General features: G+C 44.4%; 2 protein-coding genes across 3 annotated transcripts in view; one reads left to right on the top strand and one right to left on the bottom strand.

The window, feature by feature from the left end:
- Positions 1 to 3,280: 3,280 nt before the first annotated feature.
- GTF3C4 (general transcription factor IIIC subunit 4) lies at positions 3,281 to 22,158 on the bottom strand. 2 transcript variants are annotated; one of them, XM_059925909.1, is made up of 5 exons: positions 21,006 to 22,158; positions 11,953 to 13,779; positions 8,583 to 8,713; positions 5,345 to 5,433; positions 3,281 to 3,820 (listed from the first exon to the last, which is right to left on the bottom strand). In XM_059925909.1, the coding sequence occupies exons 1-5, from the start codon at positions 21,345 to 21,347 to the stop codon at positions 3,756 to 3,758; spliced, it is 2,454 nt and encodes an 817-aa protein (XP_059781892.1). In that variant the 5' UTR covers positions 21,348 to 22,158; the 3' UTR covers positions 3,281 to 3,755. The 2 variants fall into 2 exon arrangements, with proteins under 2 accessions (XP_059781892.1, XP_059781893.1); XM_059925910.1 differs by lacking the exons at positions 3,281 to 3,820; positions 5,345 to 5,433 and adding an exon at positions 8,803 to 8,846 and having other exon boundaries at positions 8,666 to 8,713.
- The window catches only part of DDX31 (DEAD-box helicase 31), a 74,018-nt gene continuing 72,005 nt past the window's right edge, over positions 21,542 to 23,554 (top strand). Inside the window, 1 exon segment of the mRNA XM_059925911.1 lies at positions 21,542 to 22,161. Coding sequence (XP_059781894.1) covers positions 22,066 to 22,161 — 96 coding nt within the window. The 5' untranslated portion in view covers positions 21,542 to 22,065.

Below are 23,554 nucleotides of genomic sequence, written 5' to 3'. Positions count from 1 at the left end.
CTGCCGTCAACAGAGCTGCTGAGCCCCGCGCACACAGGGGGCAGCGTGAGAGCACAGGGATGTGTTCACCCTCAGTCATGGAAGCCTGCAGACCCCAACAGTCCGTGCAGGGCTAGCCGGAAAGAGATGCTTTGATTTGTCCGGCTATTTGCTGTTTGTGCTGTCCCAACTCTAAAAAGAAAAGAGGGCAGAACCTATCTTTCCCTTAAAAAACTTTAGGCCTGCTGACTTTGAATATAGCCAGAATTTTTTTGCTTGTCAGGAATAGCTGGCTGGGGGAGCAGAGTGGGTGGTGGCAGCGAGCTGAAATCCAGCCCACTCTGCCCCAAGTCCAGCCTGGAGGTGTGGGAACTTTCCAACAGGGAAATTGTAATTCAGAGTTTTGAAGAAAACCAGATACAGTTTATCAAGTTGTTAACAACTAACACTATGACCCTTAGAAAGAAAAACTACTGTTTAATAGTTTCTTCTAGGAAGGGAGACCTGCTATGTGGTTTAGTTTTTAGAAATTTTATCACAAACCTATTTTTCTTTCAAATCTGGTAGCTCAGAAGGTGTCCTAAAGCCGAGAGAACTAAAGGGAAGGAAACGGAGAGGACCTCTCCTGGAAGGAAAAGCGAGGGAGAGGGAGGTCAGGAGCAGAGAGGATGGACGGACCCGTGGAAATCGGACAGTGACAGTAATTCCTGCTTTCATTCCAGGAGCCGCGGCAATTCACCAAACCCCGACACAGTTCAGTGCGGCCAGGAGAGCGGGTGCTCTGAAAAAGGAGCTCTGCGTTCCTCCAGACAAGACCAATGAGCCTTGATTTCTTCTGCATATTATCTGACACCATTACAGTTACAACAGAATATGTTTTAATATTCAATTATTACCCTCGGACATTCTTTTAACCTAATTAACTGGTGAAGGCTGCTAATAGGTCTAGCCCACACGCCCCAACGTTAACATTCTCAAAAACTTCCTAGAGGGAGAAGCAGAAAAATGTCACCCTCGACCATGAGCTTCGCCAGTGGTTCTAATAACTCCTCACATTGAAAAATAATTGGTAGTTTTGGCAGATACAATAGTAGGCAGAGATGGCTTGAAGTCTGGGTAGTGGACATATGAGGATTTCAGAATGAGTATCAAGCCTAACAAACTATCAATTTCTTATCTAGAATAATAGGAACAGATTAACCCTCAGCAGAGAAAGTGTGACACAGGTGTGGATATCAGACTCCCCAAATGCAACGCTGTCGCGGCTTAGAAGGTCTAACTGCACAGGACCTTTGCTCCTGCACCTTCATGCAAAGCAGTGGCGTCACGGCCGTCTCATCCACGCCGTGGAGCAGTGACAGCTGAAGTTAACTGGAAACCCACTAGGCAGATCAGGTAAGCTTTAGGAAGGCACAGAGGCCGCGGAAAGCATAAACCAGGAGAGACAATCTCCCGGTGTCCCTCCCGCTCTTCCAGAGCTTCACTGCTCAGCACCCCTGTCACCAAGTACGCTGGCCCCTAGGACGTTCAGAAGTGCACTGTGTTTGTGATGCTGCCATTAACTGCAAGTCTCCTCTCGTTCTCACAGCTCAATGGAGTAACCTCCACAGAAGAGGGGAGGGGTGGGGAGAGGGGGCGGAGGGCTCCCAACTCGGTGTGCAGAAATTTGAGGCAGGTGCTGGCTGGATTTCAGCCTTAAGAATGCCATTGGGCAGATCCCCCCAGAGAGAAGTCACGTTCTAGTAAAAGAGTTGCCATGTTTACTGCTACCCAGACATACAAAATAACTCAGGTGACCCTTTTTAGTTTATTCCTAAGAGTCAAATTTTCCCCCCAAACACATAACTGCTTTAAATAAAAACTTAATGTTAAGTTTTAAATGGCAGCAGCACAAAATTCCCCAATAAGAACAAATCAACTACTAACTCTGATTAGGAAAAAAAAAAATAAGTGAAACTAAGCATGCTATGATTATAAAAACTGCAATAATTCCTTGACAGGATCTCAATTTTTACTGTCATATTTACTGTAAAGTGAAACAGCTCTAGGCACAAACGACCGCAACTATACAACTTTCTGAGTTGTGTTCTTCCTGATTTTAATGCTGCCTGGTTCTCTTCCCTGACAATCATTTGAACATGCTGGACCCTAAAGTCTGGATAAACGCTCCTCTTGAAATTACCACCAAAATGAGAAAGATAAGCAGACGATGCCAGCAGAATTCAACAGCAGCAGAAATACAGAATTCAACACAGGAGACAGAAACGAAAACTTGAATGGGAAACAAAAGACATTTCAAAGCAGACTGTCTGGAAGTGCCTCTTAAGGGCTCTTGTCTCCAATACCTACGGACAGAGCAGGAAAGACACTAGGGGAGAGAGGCTACAGGTGGGAGCGGGGTGTCTGTTACACGCTCTCCAAACAGCGAGTGTTTCTCAGTGAGGACAAAATGTCTTTCACTAAGGATACAAAAATAAAAGCAAGAATAAGTGTTAGAATAAAGGCAAAATAGATAGCATTTAATGTCACTTAAATTTCACATTTTGTATTTCCCATCCAACTTTCCAGAAATATGCACCATTTCAAGGTGAGTGCATTACAGTCCTGTTAATTAGCACCAATCCCTAGGATACTTATTTTAAAAATCCAAGAACACTGTAGTTCTAGAATGTCTATTTTTAATTTTAGGTTTTAAGACCAATTAATGTCTAACATCTCTTCTTAACAGTCCACAGCAAAATACCTGTATTATAAATATCGAGGACCTTTGCAGAGAGAAGGAATTCCCAGCTTCTGGTCGACTGAGCTACACACACGATAGCACCAGAGCTCAAGGGTCCACACTTCTGAGCTGCCTGTCTCTTTCTGGAAGCCTCTAGACAGACTCGGGATATAAATGATACGTCTGGAAATATCAACATTAAAAATATTAAATGTTTTAATTTAATACTAAAAGGAGAAAATATTACTTTTCCTCTATGTACAAATATCTCACCAAGTTGTCACAGGTAAGTCTGAAGAGGGTTGTGACGCATGTGAACAGGAATACTTGACATCCTTATACCTGTGAAGGGGTCAGAGCAGGAAACTGATGACATGGGAGAGATCATTAAAAATAAGTCACAATTATTAACTTATAAGAGTCACCTGATCTTTTGACACATTAAAACCAACTTTAGTCTTGGCTTCAACCTCTTTCAAATATATAGTTTTAAGAAAATGTTTTCCATATGCATGAAAAACAAGTGGCAGGATGCAGATCTGCAGCTATTTGTTGAGAACAAAATATCAGGCCCACAGGTTGCTTCAGACACTTTAATATCTGTTGGGACACTGCATACCACGTACCAGGTAACTCAGGCTCCCTGGAACCACAAGGCAGTTCCAGACCAAGGCCAGGATTAAAAAGCCTAACTCGGCCCAGCAAGGCCCTTATCCATACTCCCTAGAAGGGACCATTCTGTTCTGAGAAATGACAGGGCATGCGTTTTGTTCAAACTGCTTCTTCAGTCAAGACACTTGAAAAATAAGTGTTCCTCATTGGCAAGGAGTTGGGGGATAACGTTCATCTCAAAAGGACTTAAAATCCCTGCACTCAGTCACTTTAAAGACATCCTTTAGTCTCTGGAGACAGAGAACGCACTTCAGCAGTGAGTCCCCACGCCCTATGTACAGTCACGAAGGGCGCCTCTCCTCTTGCACGTCCTAGCTCTTGGGGCTGGACGGCACTTTCCACAGCAGAGTACGTGCCCTTTCCATCTTCCCATCGTGGACATTCAGAAGACAGGAGAATCACAGAAAGGGCAGGGGCTTTGCAGTAACCTCTTAATCCAGTCAGGATCTGCAAAAGTAAGACAAGCAGTATTGAGCGTAAACTTCAGAAAAGGCAATCAAATGGGATAAGCCCTGGATGGACCACAGTATTAAGGGATGGGCATTCTGGTCCCAGCTCTGTGTCCCTGGACAGAGCCCCTCACTACAACATTCTAGACGAGGTTGGACTAAATCTGTGGTTCCCAAAGCTAAGTGTGTGATGAAATAGGAAAATAAGGGTAATGAATGTTTCATAAAACTAAATTTATTCTGTTTAAAGAAAGGACTATACTTTGTTCTGAGAGTATATCCTTCATACATGGATAATGTTAAAATACTCTTATAAAATTACAGTAACAGTAACTTTAAAAAATACATTACTTGGAAAAATAAAAACATGGCAACACTGTGTCAACACTTTTTCCCCCTTTTAAAAACTTCCCTGGTCTGTGAAATACTGTGCTCTACTGGTTAGTACTCTCCAGATCTCAGCGATTCACACTCTTCCCAAGAGCTGTATGTGGCTCAACACAAAGTCAACTGGCAGGTGTGTTTTTTTTGTTTCCATCTTTTCCTGATTTCCTGTCTAAATAGTATACCAATTCTCAATTGCAATGAGTGTTTAAAAGTCCCCCAAAATTTGCTTCAAAATAATCCAGTAAGAGGAGGGAAGAGGGGGAGGACTACAGATGAAATATAAAAGGTCATGAGCTGGCAATTTCTGAAGTTGAATGATGGGTACATCAGAGTTTCTTATACTCTTTTTCTCTACTTTTATGATTGCATTTTCCATAACAAAGAGTTAATACAGAACACAAGCTGCCAACACACCAACTTCTCAGAATTAGAGAGCTTCAGCCAGGTGAGAGCAAAAATCAATAAGGGTGTAGTTTTACACAGAACATTTTGTTTTACTTGAGACCACAAATTACCCCCAAAGTGTACACAGGTGTATAACGGTGTCTAGTTAGCTCATTTGGTTAGTGTGATGTTAATGAGCCTCAGGTCATAAACTGACATTCATGGGACTGTTTACATCACTAATTCCTGACTCACGTCTACGATCTTATTTCCAACTAGTTATGTCATAAATGTGGGCTTTGTCACCGGGGCTATCAGGAAAGAGAATACTGACCAACCCGAAAAAGAATCCCACCATGGCTACTAGAAGGATGACTGTAAGTGCACGTCCCTGTTTCAGCAATGCTGTCTTTGTATACGTTATCAGTTGCAGAGTTTTCCTTCAAATACTGTATAGTCTATACATGCCATCTAAAATAAGCTTTTCTGAATAAATGATTTGCTTGCAGTGACAGAACAGTAAACTGCAGCCCTACTTACTCACATACTAAAATGCAACAGGTATGTTAACGTGCATATTCCAGTGATCATCTTTTAATTAGTTGTCGCTCATGATAATACCGTACAGAGCACAAGGAGCCCGCTCGCCACCCCTGATGGCGCGAGACTAAGCGGGATGCAGGACTTGGGGGCGCTGGCGCGGTGCCAGCGTGCTCCAGCTCACCCTCCCGCAAGCTGGGAAAGCACTCACCTTCCGGGGCTGGATGGCGGGCAATGCTGTCATGGAGCAAACACCTCCTGTATATCAAACTCTGGCAGGACTGGTAGGTCAAGAAGCACCTGAAAGCAGACAGGTTGCACCATCAGCTCTACTAAGGGTGGAAAGCAGCACAGTGTTGGAGGTGACTCACCACATACAGTTTATTCTAAAACCACAAGTTAACTGAGTAAAGGGCAGAAACAGTTCACAAATGCATGGCGACAACGTATCCCTCCGCACAGGCCAGACCTACCCCACCCCACACTTAGTAAAGGGGAAGCGTCGGTCAGGCTAAGCCAAGAGGTACAAAGCTTCTAATCCAGACAGTCACTGCAGCTTCTTGTTTTTGCCATGTTTGCAGCACTGAGAAAGAATGTAGTCTGCTTACACCTGATTGCACTGTGAATTTTTCATATGTTAAAAAAAATCAATTATGTATTATACTGGAAACTATTCTTGTTAGTGATTTTTAAGATTAGGTGTAAGCACTGTCTTTAAGAATCTGACAGCACAGTGGGGAAAACCTGAAAGATATCGAAGACAAAATTAATGGTGCAAAAAAAGAAGGGCCATGAACAAAAGCTCAGAGGTTCAATTCCATCCAATGACCATTCACTGAGCATCTACCAGGACCAGGCAAATAAGGGAAGGTGGGCAGCAATGGGATATCAGAGCGAGCACTTGGGCTCTGCGTGGAAGGTTTTCTGCAGGATAACAGTGTTTAGGATGAGCAACTAAGCAGTAAAAAATACAAAGAGGAAGGGAGGTTGAGGGAAGGAATTCCAAGTAGGTTTACCTTGAGTAAAGACTTGGGTGTACAGGAAGAAAGATTATACCTGAGTGGGAGCAAGCACCCATTCTCACCGGGAGAAATTACACCCAGGTATTCTGGCACTAACTTCAATCAGCAAAAATGAAAATAATTTTTGTGGAAGAAGCCATCTGAGAGACAACAATGTATAGTGGTTACACATGGAAACTCCGGAGCCAGAAGGCCAAGTTCTCAGCTCTGCCGCTAACCACCTGCGTGCCTCTGGACAAATTCAAACTTCCCCAGGCCCCAGTTTCCTCATCTGTAAAAATGGGAACAGTGGCGGTGCCCCTCGTGTGGCTCAGGATGCGTGTACTGCTTAAGAGTCGTGCCTGGCACGCTGACAGCGCCAGGCGCAAGTGGCTACTGTTACAAGGCCACTGCTATTACAAGCTTGTTTCCTCTTCTCCCCAAACATAAGGCGGAACAGTCAGATCAGAAGAAGTCTAGGGACACAGCAATGGCCGGGAAGTCCAGACATCCATCAGTAAGAGAGGGAGTAATGGAGCCATCCACACAGTGGAAAACTCTGCAGCTGTTGAGAACGGGATCTATGTACTGATGTGGAAAACGCCCACAACATCTTGCTAAGAGAACACACAAGTTGTTACGGTAGTTATATGTAGCACAATCCTGTTTCTATTGGAAATAAACTTTAAAAACCTACTGAGTGCCTACCACACACCAGACATTGTTCTAGAAATAGCCATGAACAAAGCAACCAAATTGCCTGTCTTCATGAACTTTCTATTCCATAGAAAGGAGAAAAACATAAAGTAGAAAATATATTAAGTGGGACTTCCCCAGTGGTGCAGTGGTTAAGAATCTGCCTGCCAATGCAGGGGACACGGGTTCGAGCCCTGGTCCAGGAAGATCCCACATGCTGCAGAGCAACTAAGCCTGTGCACCACAACTACTGAGCCTGTGCTCTAGAGCCCGCGTGCCACAACTACTGAAGCCCACGCGCCTACAGCCCGTGCTCCGCAACAAGAGAAGCCACCTCAATAAGAAGCCCGTGTCGCGCAACGAAGAGTAGCCCCCGCTCGCGGCAACTAGAGAAAGCCTATGCATAGTAACGAAGACCCAACGCAGCCAAAAATAAATAAAATAAATTTATAAAAAAGAAAGAAAAGGTTCTTCATTAAAAAAAAAAAAAAAAAAAAAATATATATATATATATATATATATATATATAGTGGTGATAACTGCTAAGGAGGAAAATAAAGCAAGGAAGAGGGATGAAGACTACATACTGAGAGGGGAGACGGATGTCATCAGGTGTCATGATTTTAGGCAGTGTGGCCGGGAAGGAAGCCCTGTGGACACCTGCTGGAAGAGCACCCCGGGCAGAGAGGACAGCCAGTGCAGACGTCCAGGGTGGGAGGGGTGCTGCGTGTACCTGAGGAACAAGGAGGCCAGTGCACCTCGAGTGAAGTCAGCAAGCCGGAGAAAATGTAGACGAGATCAGAGAAGGGATGGGGGCCAGGCCATGGAGTCTTGACCACTGACTGGATTTTAGCTTTTACTCATCAGAAATGGGCAGCCACTAGAGAGTTTTGAGCAGAGGGGGTGACATGAGCTGAGGAGGTCGTAATAGGATCACAACCTCAGCTCTACTTAGAACAGCCTGGAGGGGGCAAGGAAAGACACGGAAGATGGGCTGGGAGATAACTATAATAATCTGGGCAAGAGATGATGGTGTCTTGGACCAGGGATGTAGAGGTGGAGGTAGCAAGAAAAGGCTGGATTCAAATTTGAAATGCCTTTATAACTTCCAAACAGAGCAACTGAGTAGGTGCTTAGATATGAAGTCTGGACTGAAGGGGAGCAATTCAGACTAAAGCAATATGTTTAAGTCACCAGTGTACAGATGATAGGCGACAGCCCAGGGAGAGTGCTGACAGAAGAAAGACAGGTCCAAAGACGGACATCAAGGAGACACTGTGTCCAGAGGGCCAGGTGATAACAAAGCGCTTTAAGGAGGAGGAAGAGGGAGTGATCAACTGCGTCACATGCAGCCCGTGGGGCCGTAAGATGAGGACACGCCAAGGTTCCCTCTTAGAGGGAGACTGAGAAGACCTCTAGCTTTTGTTAGAGTTAAACCAGAGTACAGAGGCACTTCATATTCTATAAACTTCAGCAGGTATTGCTTTTGTCATACTGATTTTTAAAAATTTAATGCTACTTCAAAGCAAAATAATATTACCAAAATAAATAAACCCCTATATACAAGAAGCAGAAAAAAACCCATCATTAAAGGGTGTCTTGCTTGAGTCAAACGGATGGTACAAAGCCCACACCAGGTTTTATAGTAGCAGCTTTTCTCCAACCTAATGGCATGGGCAACATATACTTTGGATAAACACTTTACAGTGGTTTGTGTGACACAAAACTGGAAAATGACCAAAAGCCGCTTACCGGAGCCAAATGTGGCCATTGGAACAGACCGCCTGTTTGCGATCTGTGAACGGCAAAATCTCTTTACACAAACTACAGTGCTCAGGGAAAGTTTGCTTGTTCATCTTCTTTGAGATGTGTCCGATCAGCACCTAGTAAGACAAAGCAGTCAGCAGTGTTTTGTGGTGAGTGCAGGGCTTCCCGACACAAAGGAGAAATGGAAAACTACACGGTATCTTACATAAGATAGGAGCTCTGCATCTCCACGTAGGCCCATCACGCTCTCTGAAAAGTAAAAAAGCTGGACCTTCAACTTGTGTCAACTGGCTGAGTACAATAAAATAAATTCATTCAGGCACCCTGTGACGACAGAGTGAACTTTACTCACTAAAGGAAAAACTGTTCTGAAAACGCAAATCTTATTACTTGCCTTTAGTTGCTTCTGAAACAAGGAGTTCAGAGTTCTGTTAGAAGACAAAGTATTCAGCTACACTTACAATGTTTTGACTTTAAGAAAGAAAAACATAATCTCTATAGGCAAAATATCATGTGAAACACTAACTCTGTAGAACTATACAAATGTCTATTCTTTAAGAAAAGCTTACAAAGTAAAAAGATAATCAAGATTAAAAAATAATAATTTCCCCTTCTGATGGCCCAAAGACCCATGACCAATCTAGTCAGCCTGCAATTGGAGACCAACCGACCTCACAGCAGAGGCATGGCGGGACCCACCGTGGGAGTGGGAGAGATGGACGGGGCAGGCTCTAGGCCTTGGCCCTACTTCAGCTTTGCTTGTTTCTCTGCTTTGTTTATTAGAATTGCATCACTCCAAAAATGAAAGTCTGAAAAACACTGATCTACTTCATTATTTTGTTGGAAGAACACCTTTACCAGCTATATTACTGGGAGGCATGGGATACACCAATCCTTAAGAACCACCTTGTCTTACTAGCAGATAACGTCCTTCAAAGTTTTAATCCATTGACACTTAAGCTCTTGTGTAAGAACTTCTTAGTCTGCGATTCACTAAAATTAGTTCACTGAAGTTCTGAACGGTATCTTAATAGCTCAAAAGGGTGTCTTACCTACTCTACATATAATTTACAAATTTAAAGCCCATTAACTTTTGGCCTTTATGGCCTTGAAAATTCTAATTTATGGTCCCTTACAGCAGGGACAACCAAGGTACTAGGTTTGAAAAGATTCATTTTTATGCACACAGTAGGATTTTACTTTATTTTTTAGATGTTGAAAACAAAATTTATTCCCTGTCTTTCAAAATATATGCATTTATTAAGAAAACTGTCCAATGGTTTACTGTCAGATTTCACAAGCAAGCTTCAAAGCAGGGGATAAAGAAAGTTATAAATTCCAAGTTACAAGTTAAGTGCTCTCCTTAGCCTTTAACTAGTAAACTCCAAAACAAAAAACATTTGTTTTACGCAGTAGGATTTTAAAACATGAAATGTATTGTTTTCAATCAAAACTCAGTTGCTGTAGATGGGCAGAAGTATAATCTTCCCTTCTTTAAATTGGCTCTGTTGGAACCAAGTAACTATGCTAAATGTAGCTTTCCATGCTCATGCAGCATCTGGTCAATTATTCTGAATCATTGCCAACCAGCTTCCATTACAAATTCCCTAAAATGTTTTTGTTAATATTTTACGCTTATAACATCCCTGCTAGGTCCTATGAACCAGTGATACCAGAAAACTCTTCCACACAATTTAGACCACAATGAAACAATTCTTAAAAGTTGACTTTCAAAGATGAAAAGTCCATTACATGAACAGTACATCTTAACTACTCGAGTGTGAACGAAAGTACTGCTTGCCATATCAGTAAACAAAGGATGTTGCAGCCATCGAGCCATCACATTACAGCTGCCCGTCGGTGAGCCCTGAGGGGACTCAGGATGGAGGCAGGATGCACCCCCCCCACCCCCGCCCCTAGCAGTCAGCCGCTACAGCCACCCCCGACGGTGCACCAAGGAGACTCGGGATGAGAAGCACATGGGGATACTGGCCCCATGTAGCTGAGGTGCACATCAAAGGAATGATTTCAGTGAGCCCAGACTTTGCATCTTCCCATACGTAGAAAAGCGCTAAATTTCTTAATATCTTCAGATATCTGGTTTTCCTTAATTAACAGTAACCTTTAATGCTCCAACTACCCTGGTCTTTGTTGCAACAACTCCAATATATCCTGGCTCCACCCCCTCGCCCCTTGGGAGCAGTCCCTCAGAGCTATCTGAGATGCTGTGTCCCAGGCTTAAGTCCTCAGTTTTGTCTGCCGAATAAAATGTAACTCTGAACCTTTAGGTTGTGTATTGTTTTTCAGTCAACATCAGATTGTTGCAAACATCCTTAAGAAATAATTTTAGGGGTGTACGGGTACACACACACACACACACACACACACACACACACACACCTACCTTTCCAACAAGAAAATGCAACAAGTGATTCGCGAATGGTTTAACATTAGGCATGAAGATATCTGAATTTATTACCTGCAATTAATATTTTAGATAAGACTCTAGGCAGTGAGAATAAATATCAATCTTCAGAGTAAAAAGAACCACAGATATCTGTGGTCCTGAATATTTTAGTATTCAGTATGTTCCTTAAAACCTAATTCTTCAGGATTTTAGAAGCTGTTAGCTCAGGATTCCTGATTAATAAGTCTATATAATACTGAGCTACACAAAGTTAAATGATTTCTTTCCTATAGGAATTCCCAGAACCCTTAGGACAATGTACACTGGGAACCTTTAAGAGGAGTACAGAGCATGCAGTATTTCCCCAAGCTTGGAACCCTACTGTTCTGTCAGGGAACTTGAATTCTGTGAAATACATTTTGGATAATACTGCAAGATTGTTCTACCATCAAAATAAAGATTATAACCCAGTTTTTGTAACAAAACAAAAAAACAATGTATAAGTAATCATTTGTTTACCTCTTATGCCCTTCTAGACTAAATCAGAAGACCCCTCGAGTACTATCAAACGGAAACAATCCCGGCCACAGTCCTCCCCAAACCTTCTGCAAACGGGAAGGGAAAGGAGGGTGTGCCACACTTCCCCTGCTGGGTCTGCCCAATCACAACGCAGTCTGCTTCTGGAGCTCATCCACAGCCTGGAAATCTCCCAAACCTTGCGTATCAATCAAGGCCACAGTGAGAGTAAGAACTGAAATATTCTTTGTGTGATATGAATATGCCCTCTGCATTCATCTGTTTCTTATTTATTCTCCTGCACCTCATGCCAATCAATTACCTACAAAATGTCAAAGCAGAAGTTGAGCTTTACGAAGTAAGTTTAGGTCATTTCTTTCTCACAAAGAAAGCAGACTTTTCCGTTTCAGTGCTTTTTTAATCAACACCTACCCGTGCGGTTCTGTCATCATACTCTTCATCGGACATTAAAAAGTTACAGAGTCCCCGGGTGGGGATGCTAGTGTTTTCTGTGATCCAGGTGTGCAGGTATACTTCGCCTAAGACTCGCTTCATGTGCTCCCGGGTCAAGTGCATTTCCACAGCTTCAATTTTCCCTTGGATTTCAAGGAGTTTCTCTTCCATTGGCTCTCGGCCTCCAATGTCTCCAGATTGAGCGAGCGAGTCATCTGTGGGGCCCTCCGGACCACCTTCTTTGCTCCTCTCCTGAAGGCCTTGCTTATTCGTCTGTTCGGAGGAAGTGCCTTCTTCCGGCTGCTCACCCTCAGCACTGCCCGTCCCAGGTGAGTCAACCAGTAAGATTTTTGAGTCCTCAAGGATGGGTCTGCATAAGGCTTCTGAAGCGGTTTTCTGCATCGACTGGTATAAAATCCTCAGGAGGAAGAGTTTGAAACGCCAATAATAGGTGGCCCCACTGCTTTCAATCTTTTTTTCCAAAGCTTCTTGTAAAAACTGAGGGATATGTTTATCTTTTAAAATCTTCCAACGTACTAGGTCTATTAGATCTACCTGCTTAAAGAGATTTTGAACTGAAGATTCCAGAAGCTGAGCAGCTGCCTCTTCAAAGCTTTTGAGAGTAACGAACTGAACCTGGTAGTTTTTGTTAACGGGATGGAGGCCGTTGACCATGCCCTCAGTGGTAATGACGGCCAGGTACGCACCAAAGGGGCTCACGGCTATCCCGTGTGTCCTCACTGAGCCAAACACATCCGAGAGTTTAATCAACTGGTGTTCAAACTTCAGTGCAACATCTGTGAAAATGGGAATCAGCTGCCTCACCTTCCCATCACTGGAACAAGTATATACCGTCCCATTCTGCTTGTCTGCAGTCATGGAGACAATCGGCAGTGAGTGCAGGCCTGTGACGTGAGAATTGTGAACATTCAGACCTGCTTTGGAGATCAGAAGAAGACACCAAAACACATAGGGTCCTCTTGCGGCCACCACTAAGCTACAACTACACTTCTGGTAAGGGTGATACAGCGGTACACACTTGATGCTCTGTACTGGCAACTGGTCCATTTCTTTCCACAAGACAACAGGCTGCCTTAACGTGAAATAGCCTTTAACTGCTTTGAGATTGACAGGAAGAATTTTTACAGGTCCAAAAGCACTCCCCACAATAAGGCCGCTCATTTTCCGATTATTGTGCTCATATTCCCACCAAAACAAAACACTAGGAGAGTTGATTCCTGACTCAATCGTGTTGCATGAAGAGATAGATTCCTTTCCTACAAACGGTAGCTGAAACTGCCACACAGCAATGTTACCGTTTTCAAAGAGGACGGCCAGGAGCACGCTGCCCACGTCGCGGCACTCGTTGTTATGCTTGACCTGCTGAGTGGTACAGATGCCTGACCACTCCATCCTGACTGGCGTCTGCATGCTGTGTCTCCTCTGAAACTCAGCAAAATCCCTGAGATTCCCTTCTGGGGCCTCACTTTTAGAGAACCTGTAACTGGTCTCATAAAGACGTTCTCCATAAATCTCCGTCAGATCGACCAGCTGGACCCACTGCAGTCTGTTGAGGTTAGCCTGGATGGTCAGGCGATTGTCCATGGTCAGTGCTGCCAGGAGGCACCTGCCATTAGCATCACAGCCCATGGGGGACCAGCTAGTGTACTTGAATCCTCTCAATGGTGGCAAAGCCTTCCCCTCAGGGTTGAACACCCTGTCCAACATGAAAGTCTGACTGACTGTGGGGTCTTCAGAGGTGGCAAATTTCTCCTTACACTCAGCAACTTCCGTTTTTGAGCCAACCTGAAAATAAGAGATATAAAAACTATCAGATAAATATTTCACTCTAAGAGGACTATATGTACATTGCTTAGGGTGAATTAACTGATTCACATAAATACATAAATCAGTTACATGTTTACATATTATAAATATGTAAAACAGTAATTTGATATCAGTTCTGTTAATTTTGGCATGACATGCATTTAAAAGATCAAGCACATGTCTAAGACTAAATGAGCATTCACTCAGGAAATGGCAATTGTTTTTTAAGGGTCAGAATAAGTGCTGTCATTATTCATAGCCTCGTTCCCACATGGTTCTCAGAATTGACATATGCAGTAGCAATGACAGAGATGTACTTGATTCTAAAGAGTCAGCTAAGCATTCTGCTGAACTAGTCACAAAACAATAAAGGAGAAAGTCATGAAAAAACATCTATCTATATACATCTTTGATACAATTAGATGTTTGCATTTTTAACAATATTTTTTTAACAATATTTTTGTAATACAAATGTCAGCTCTTAAGTTTTCTACCTAAAATTTCATTTACAAATTACGCTGAGAGCCAACTCCAACAGTTCTGTCCACTGTTTCTTTCTTTTTTTTTAAAATTAATTAATTTATTTTTATTTATTTATTTTTGGCTGCATTGGGTCTTCGTTGCTCTGTGCGGGCTTTCTCTAATTGCGGTGAGCGGGGGCTACTCTTCGTTGCAGTGCACAGGCTTCTCACTGCGGTGGCTTCTCTTGTTGTGGAGTACGGGCTCCAGGCCCATGGGCTTTTGTAGTTGTGGCACGTGGGCTCAGTAGTTGTGGCTCACGGGCTCTAGAGCGCAGGCTCAGTAATTTTGGCGCACGGGCTTAGTTGCTCCATGGCATGTGGGATCTTCCCGGACCAGGGCTCAAACTCGTGTCCCCTGCATTGGCAGGCGGATTCTTTTTTCTTTTCTTTTTTTTAATTTTTATTTATTATTTATTTATTATGTTTATTTTTGGCTGTGTTGGGTCTTCGTTTCTGTGCGAGGGCTTTCTCCAGCTGCGGCGAGTGGGGGCCACTCTTCATCGCGGTGCGCGGGCCTCTCCCGTTGAGGAGCAGAGGCTCCAGACGCTCAGGCTCAGCAGTTGTGGCTCACGGGCCCAGCCGCTCCGCGGCATGTGGGATCCTCCCAGACCAGGGCTCGAACCCTCGTCCCCCGCATTGGCAGGCAGACTCTCAACCACTGCGCCACCAGAGAAGTCCCTGTCCACTGTTTCTATAGAATAACGTCCACTGCCGTTAAGACTATTTGCCGTTCCCTGAACACTCCCACTCTGCCTTCCCTGGCTCCCTTGTGTAGAATGCTCTCGTTCCTCCTATCTGAATCCCATCCCTCCTACCAGGTCAAACTCTATGAAGCCTTCTGAGATCATTCTAGCTTTCATTCATCTCTCCCTCCTCCAAGTCTGTAACATACATGAGCAGTGCTATTTATTTAATGTCTAGGTGTACAATGGTGAGCTCTTTAGAAAGATTTTAAAGGGACATTAAAGACAGAGGAGAGATAAATGACCAAAAGAAAGTGGTCCAGAGCTATAAGAAAATAGTCAGAAAGGCTAAAGCCAAAAAAGAACACAGGTCAATTAAAATATGGTTTCCGTTATGTCAGAAGCAGGAAGAAGAAAAGGACTTGAACCACTGTCTTTAGAGAAATGAATAACAGAGAAAGCAGAATCTTTCGATTCCTTTTTAGTGTCAATCTTCTTTTACATAGAGGCTGATCTTTAAACGGGAAAGGGTAGATTAAACATGATTAAAAAGGAACTCAAGCCTAAATATACATGGATATAACAAAACTCACTTTAAACCCCCAAGCCCAGAGGAATTACACTCCAGAATACAGAAAGACCTTGGAAGATGAACTGAGAACCATTACATTCCTCGATAAAGCTTGGACAACCAGAGATGTGTCAGAAAACCATAATGCAACAAATAGTTAACTGCTAAATTGTATAATAAATAAGCATATAAAATGAAAGGTAAAGTCCAACAAATGAATTAGAAGACTAACTTTTCCTAAAGTGTGTTAAACAGAACATCACTCCCCTAAATTGCCCGTTGAAAAAGAGGTCTATAACCAAATAAGTTTTGAAAATGCTATATATTATACATTATTCCCCCTTCAAGAGTTACAGCCAGGGAGCTACTGAAGAGACTTATTTAACCAGAGTTATCCAAACTTTTATTTTTTATTTACTTATTTATTTTTTTTACCATTTAAAAAAAATTGGGGTATAGTTGCTTTACAATGTTGTGTTAATTTCTGCTGTACGGCGAAGTGAATCAGCTATACGTACACACATATCCTCTCTTTTTTGGATTTCCTTCCCATTTAGGTCACCAGAGAGCATCGAGTAGAGTTCCTTGTGCTATACAGAAGGTTCTCATTAGTTACCTATTTTATACATATTAGTGTATATATGTCAGTCCCAATCTTCCCAGTTCATCCCACCCCCACCCTTCCCCTCTTGGTGTCCATACGTCCAAACTTTTTTTTTTTTAAACAATAGAACCTTTCGGGGGGCTGTCATCTCTGGAGATTGTGTCTTGGGCAGTGTATCTTGATTTTAGGGTAGTCTCTTGGCTATACCTACAGACATGCTGGAGAAATACAGACTGGAAATTCCAATTAAATACAGGTGTCACTGGCTAACCTGTTAATAAAACAATGCTAATCAAAGCCCAGAGCTTTGGATGGGTATATAAAATTTGAGTAAAAATCTGTCCTGTGATGCCAGACTGCCTGGATTCAAATCCTGGCTCTATCATACACTAGCTCTGTGACCCTGAGCAAACTGTTTAAACCTTCTGGCTTTAATTTCCTCGTCTATAAAGAGTATAATAATACATGTTCTCATAGAGTTTGGAAGGTTAATTAAGTCAATGTATGTAAAGCACATACTAATAAATACTCAATAAATGTTATCTATGATGACAATTATTAATACTCTCTGAGGATTAAGTAAATGTTAATGAGACCTAATAAAAGTGTGTTAAATGCAGGGTAGGTAGGTATTAAGTTGTCCACCAAATGAAGGGTAGATATAAAATTGTTCACCAAATCCCATAATCCTGTAAACTAAGCAATAATCCTCAGACTAGGACAATTTACTATTACAGTAAAAGCTACTATGGAACTGAAAGTAAACTTACAGAATGTATAACCCCAAACAGCAGCACAGAATGAAATAAAGGAAGCTCAAGCTTGGTCCTACTCACTGCAGGAAGAATCCTTGACGGAATGGAGAGCAGTGCGGATGTCAGCCAGTAGGGAAAATCCTTAGGGTTTTTTGTACAGTAATTTCATATGTTAGGTAGTTTGAATTAGCCTACTGCACCTCCCCTCAACTCTCCATATCACAAAACTAGTTAACAAATCAAAACAAATACTCAGATGCCCTAGGAGCATACCAGTTAAGAGTCCAGCTCCCAGAGGCTGACCCCCAGCCAATCATTTGACTATCACTATCCTGTTCCTAGTTGGCCACTATTACAACTAATAGCTACGTACTTTGTAAGCACCTAACAAATAAAAACTCATTTGAAGCTATTAGACAGAAAACTTCTTGAGGGCAGGAATATAATTCCAAAGACAGGAAATAGTTATTTAACTTAATGTAGTAGATGGAGTTAATATTACTAACGTTCTTAACAACTGATACAAATTAGTTATGCACATATTATTAGAATTTGGAACTGTGTACAACTAGATGTTTCATTAAATCAGCAGTCCAATGGGAAAAGAAATTGCAATTTATTCTTTTTTTTTTAAATTAATTTATTTATTTTTGGCTGCGTTGGGTCTTTGTTGTGGGGTGTGGGCTTGTCACTGCGGTGGCTTCTCTTGTTGCGGAGCACAGGCTCTGGGCACGCAGGCTTCAGTAGTTGTGGCACGCGGGCTCAGTAGTTGTGGCTCGCGGGCTCTAGAGTACAGGCTCAGTAGTGTGGTGCATGGGCTCAGATGCTCCACAGCATGTGGGATCTTCCCGGACCAGGGCTCGAACCCATGTCCCCTGCACCGGCAGGCGGATTCTTAACCACTGCACCACCAGGGAAGTCCGCAACTTATTCTTTTTTTAAAATTTATTTATTTATTTATTTATGGCTGTGTTGGGTCTTCGTTTCTGTGCGAGGGCTTTCTCTAGTTGCGGCAAGTGGGGGCCACTCTTCATCGCGGTGCGCGGGCCTCTCACTATCGCGGCCTCTCTTGTTGCGGAGCACAGGCTCCAGACGCGCAGGCTCAGTAGTTGTGGCTCACGGGCCTAGTTGCTCTGCGGCATGGGGGATCTTCCCAGACCAGGGCTCGAACCCGTGTCCCCTGCATTGGCAGGCAGATTCTCAACCACTGCGCCACCAGGGAAGCCCCCACAAACTTATTCTTAAGTCACTATTTTATTGCTTTTCAGATTTATATCATTCACCTTTATATCACGTAACCTCAGTGCCCAGGACACTAACTTGCAAATAGCAGATAATATGTCAACTATTATTTAACTGCATATTTTCCTGAAAAAATTCATAATCTAAATAACGATCAGACAAAAGCTTCAAAGAGGTTTAGTATCTACCTTCTAGCAGTGCTACATACTGAAATCTAGGTTGCAGAATGTCCGTCTTTCATGTTAGAGCGAGCTGGACAGAACCAAGTAGATTTAAATCCACAGGGACTGTCAACGGATCGTGCAATCCAAGTACAGATAGAGACTTCTTTACATTCCTACCATTACTCCAGTTTTATCCCACAGAAGCCTCTTTTAGGATTGCAGGACAACTCAGCATTCATTCACCAGGCAGTGCTAGGCTAGTAAGACTGCTAATTGATTGCTGGTTTCTGTGATGTGCATACCGAAGAACAGTGCAGAAGGGGAAGATGCCACTAATTAATTTCAGGAAAGCAATCAATTACCAGAGGGATATATAAAGATTTCCTGTTACTCATTTTTCAGGTGTGGAACCAACGACAGAGTCAAATTTTTATCAGAATACAGTACTATAAATAACTTCATATCCACAGCCATAGCATTAACCCAGACTCCTTCCTTCATACTTGTATGACTATTTTTTCAATTGAGCATTTACAGTGTGCCAGGAACTGTGCTAAGTAATTACACATGTGTATGTATGTACATGTATGTACGTATATAAATATATATTTAACTGAATCTTCCAAATATTCTAAACAAGGTAGGTTTTATTACCCTCCTTTTATAGATAGGCCTATCTTGCTATCTGGTGCCAAAGTGCAATCTCTTAACCGCTGTTTTATACTGACCCCAACAATCATCTACTTGCCTCTAGGCCAGCCAGATTCATATTCCTGAACCACACCAGGTCAGTCCACGTCTATGATACTGTAACAGCACTTTAGGCCTTCCTAGATTGAAGTCAACCATCTCAGACTGACCTTCAAAATTCCCAAATTGGCCTCACTTTACTTCCTCTGACTCTCTAGGAAAGTTACTTGAACTCAACTGTTGACCCATCATTATTTACACAAACAGCAGCAAGTTATGCTCATGATTTACATGTATGTGCGTGAGATGGGCACCTCATTCCTGCCATCTGGATGACCCTTTCCTCCGGAGGACTTCTTACAACCCAAACCCTACCTTTTTTAAGGTCTGCTGCAGATTCACCACCAAATAACTTTCCCTGATAAAAGCATCTCGCTTCACTATTCCTTCCTTTCTTTAAATTCTCTCTGCTAAAGTATTAAATCTCTACCATATTGAGACACACACTTAAGATTTTCTCTAGCTGATGTGCATATGAACATCCTTAGCAACAGTAAGTTTCTTTTCAGTAGAGCATACACCTTTTAAAACCCCTTTGTTCTGCCTCCCTCCTTGAGTGTTTCTCAGTTCGGCAGCATTGCGAACATCTATCCACCCGATTGGTTATACTTGAATCAATTTGTTCACATCTTGTCCAAGATCTTAGAAGGCTTAGTCATACAGGTTTACCAATGATCCAATTCAACATCAAATTATCAGTTTCAAACTTGGATTAAGTATCCTAAAAAGTGGTGTGGGTTCCCTGCACCCTACCCAGTTAGTGATTCCTATTTTAAATGGCTGTGCAGGGTAAGAGTTTTTTAAAAAAAACTTCAAGTTCACAAAAATACGTTCTCTTTATATAGATACATACCCTTACAACGTTTATCACTACCCATTATTACATTGTTATTTGTTCACGACTTGCGAAAAGAAGGTAAGCTCCATGAGGACAGGGACTTTGTTTTGTACAATGCTTTACTTCCAGAACCTAGATTGGTGCCTAGCTGATACACAGTGGTATTCAAAAATGTGTTGAAAGAATGAATATACACTTTGTCACATATATGCATACAGATCTATAAAAGAAACAGCAAAAGTTTTAGTACTTTTAAACCACTAAAATGAACAACACGACTTCCTACTTTAAAAAAAAAAAAAAAAAAAACTTGCAAATGGTGATGATAGAACAATAAAACTTCAGGAGCCCTAAAGTTCTGAAGGCAAACTTAGTTAATATGAAGCCGAAAGCACTAAATTTACACGGAGATCTCGGGCTTTAAGTTTAAGAACTGCACTTATTTTCCAGAGGCTTTATTTTTCGTTCTACATCCCAAAGCCTCTTAGTTATTGAAGAAAAACTGGAGTACTAACCCCGACATCCAGTATTTATGCATCTGCGCACGATGAGAAGCAAGGACCATTCATAATAAAGTCACTGAAACAGTTAAGACAATGGAAAGAACCAGTTTTTCTCCTCCAAAGCAAAAGAGGCGCAAGGGGAGGGCACAACACAGTAAACAAAGCCAGCCAAAGGCCTCGGGGAGCAAGCCCCAGACAATAGGAGCCACGGTAGAGGCAGGTCTGGGGCTGGGTCAGCAGGGGGTGGAGCCTCAGAAAGCACCGAGGAAAGAAATCGGCGCCCACAGCCGGCCAGACGCTGGGGCAAAGGGGAAGCCTGGCTCCTAGAGGGACCTCCCGAGATGTGTGCGTGTGCGTGTGCGTGTGTCGGGAGTGGATGGGTGACCCGGGCAATCGGGCGTAAACGGCTGGACGGTTTTTTGTTTGTTTTTTAAGCTACCGTGACCCTAAGCGCTGGAGGCGAGGAGGGGAATCCCCGGACTAGGCGTGGGCCGGGATTCCCCGGGGACCCGTGACGCGGCCGCGGGAAGGGAGCAGGAAGAGACCCCAGGGCTGCGGCCCGGGGATGACTTACTTTGAGGAAGCAGCTGTTGAGAGGCGCAGGCACCGAGGTGCGGTGGATAACCAGGTCCTGGCCCGGGTTGTGCACGTCGCAGATGAGCTCCAGCACAGCGATGCTGCGGGCCGTGGACACCGACACGCGGTGGTCATCGGACCACACCAGCGGCTCCAGGCCGCTCACCGCATACTGCAGCTTCACCGCCGGTTCCCGCCGAGTCACCAGGAGGCGGAACGCGGCGCTGGGCCCGGGGGCCGCGTCCGCCCCCAGCTCCTTCCCGCCCGCCTCGCCCTCCTTCTCCTCGGGTGGCGCAGGCCGGTCGGCCGCGGGCCCCACCCGGGCCTTGGCCGTATTCATCTCTCCTCGGATGCAGAAGCCGAACCCCGGGCGCGCCAACCGCGCGTCGCCGTCCCGTTGCCGCCTCCCGCACCGCGGCCACCGGCCCCCAGCGTCCCCTCAGGCCCGGAGCGCCGCCGAGCCAGGAAGGACCCCGTCGTTGCTAGGCGACCCAGCCCTGCCAGGTGGCCAAGGCGCTGCCTGTAAAAAACGCTACTCCTCTGCTGGCCGGACAGAAGCGCCCGGGCTGGACAGCGGGTGGGCGAGGGGCAGGGACCACCCCCCCCCCCTCCACCCCCGCCGCGGCGTGATCAATCCCCAAGCCCTTTTAGGGACCTCCTGGGGCAACTAAGGTGCCGAGGGAACAGTAACCCGGCGGCAAAGGAAGGAAACATTGGTTCGATGGGGCACGTCTCTTCTTGTTTCTCAAAGGAATTCAAAGACCTGCACGGCATGAACTGTGGGGTTGAGTGTGACTTGACACCCCCCTGCCATAGGCCAAGCCACGAGGGACGCCAAACGGGGCGGCCGCCTCGCCCTGGGGCCCCGGGGCCCCGGGGCCGCGGCTTCGGTCTCTAGTAGCGCGGGGCCGTGTGTTCGCGGGCTCTTTGGGACCCGGAAGGCGCGCGGGCGCAGGACCCGGCGGGGCAGCTACGCGGGGTCCTCGCGCACGTCTCACGTGGGTCCGAGCGGAGTGGAGGTCCCGGTTCGTGAGGTCTCGACTTGCCTCTCCGCCGGCATGGCAGCAGCCGACGGAGTGCTTCCCCACGTTCCCGAGTCCCGGGCCGCCGTCCCCACGACGTCCTCCAGACCCCGCCCAGCCCAGTCGAGGCGGGTGAGTTCTGACCCGGTTTCGGATTCGTTCGCACCCGGGGCCGCGGCGCGCCGGGACCTACCGCCTTGCCTCTCGGTCGGGGTTCGAATTACTTGCGGAGTTAAGAGGGGAAAGTCAGATATCGGGCAGCTCCTGGAGTCGCTGAGCAACACGTGTCTGAGACCGGGACACCATTCTGCGGAGACGTTCTTGGAGGGAGCGGAGCGGGTGTAGACGGGCGGGAGCTGGCGCGGGCTGCTAATTGGAGGCAGGGATCTGAGACTGTCACTCGGAGAAGTTAGGAACTGACGCTCGCGCGAGAGGCCCAGCTTGTCACTTACCAAGCGTATCTCTAAACTTTCAGCCGCCCTTTCCTCGACTCTAAGGGTCGTTTGTTTCGGGAATGAGGACTGGAGACTAGAAATTTCTTTGAAGAGTTTTCAAAACTGGGGTGTATTTTCATCCACGTGCAGTGAAGGGGGAAAAGAAAATACAACTCATCAATATAATCCCCTCATTACGTGAGAAAAAGATGCCTTAAATTTAATCCAAGCCAGAGCTGAAAATTGGTTTAGGATGGTTGGCTTAGCTCCTAGGAAAGAGAAGGGCTGCGGGGCAGAAATCTGTTGGAAAATCATGTTGCCTTAATGACCAGGAAGGTTACAGTTTGGTGCCAAGGAAAGTGTGTGTGTGTGTGTGTGTGTGTGTGTGTGTGTGTGTGTGGCGGGGGGGCGGTTCTCGAACAAGCATCACTTTATGCCATTGAAAAATTGCCAAAGTTCGGTTCAGTTCCTTTCAACCAATGTGGTGACGCTGAAACTCCTTGAGTTCATATAAGCTTACATCAGCTCATACCCACTGTCTGGATTATTGTCTAGATTTTTTTTAGTGATAATCAACTTCAGGATTTAGAGGCTTGTAAGGACTTTTCAGCTGGGTGATGTTGTAGCTGCATCTATGCCGAGGGGGCGGGGAAGTATCAGTACCAAAGAGCCAATTGGGAACGTGGAATTTGGAGTGGGGTAGACCTGGGATTTGACCTTGCAACATGCTAGCTCTGTGACCTTGAAGAAATTACTTCACCTCTCTGATCCTCACTTTTCCTATCCATAAAATGAGAACAATAATTTCTACTTCATATAAGGCTATTATGAAGATTAAATGAGATAATATACATAAAGACTCCATACGTTTTCTGGCCCATAGGAGCACTTAATACATGTCAATTATTTTTTAAAAAAGTCATATTGGCTCCATTTTGGGTAATAGAATTGCTACATCAGGAGGTCAGTAGGGTGCTTGTGCCATGTACATGCCTAGTAACTAACACATAGAAAGCACTTAGTAACACTTTGTGGAGTGAGTTGAATAAATAAATGTAAGCTATCTGGTTTTATGATTGCTTGAACCACTG

Source organism: Balaenoptera ricei, chromosome 6 (genome assembly GCF_028023285.1).
Source record: "Balaenoptera ricei isolate mBalRic1 chromosome 6, mBalRic1.hap2, whole genome shotgun sequence".
NCBI lineage: Eukaryota > Metazoa > Chordata > Mammalia > Artiodactyla > Balaenopteridae > Balaenoptera > Balaenoptera ricei.
Note: the sequence above shows the minus strand (reverse complement) of the source record. Positions and strands in the feature narration are given on the sequence as shown.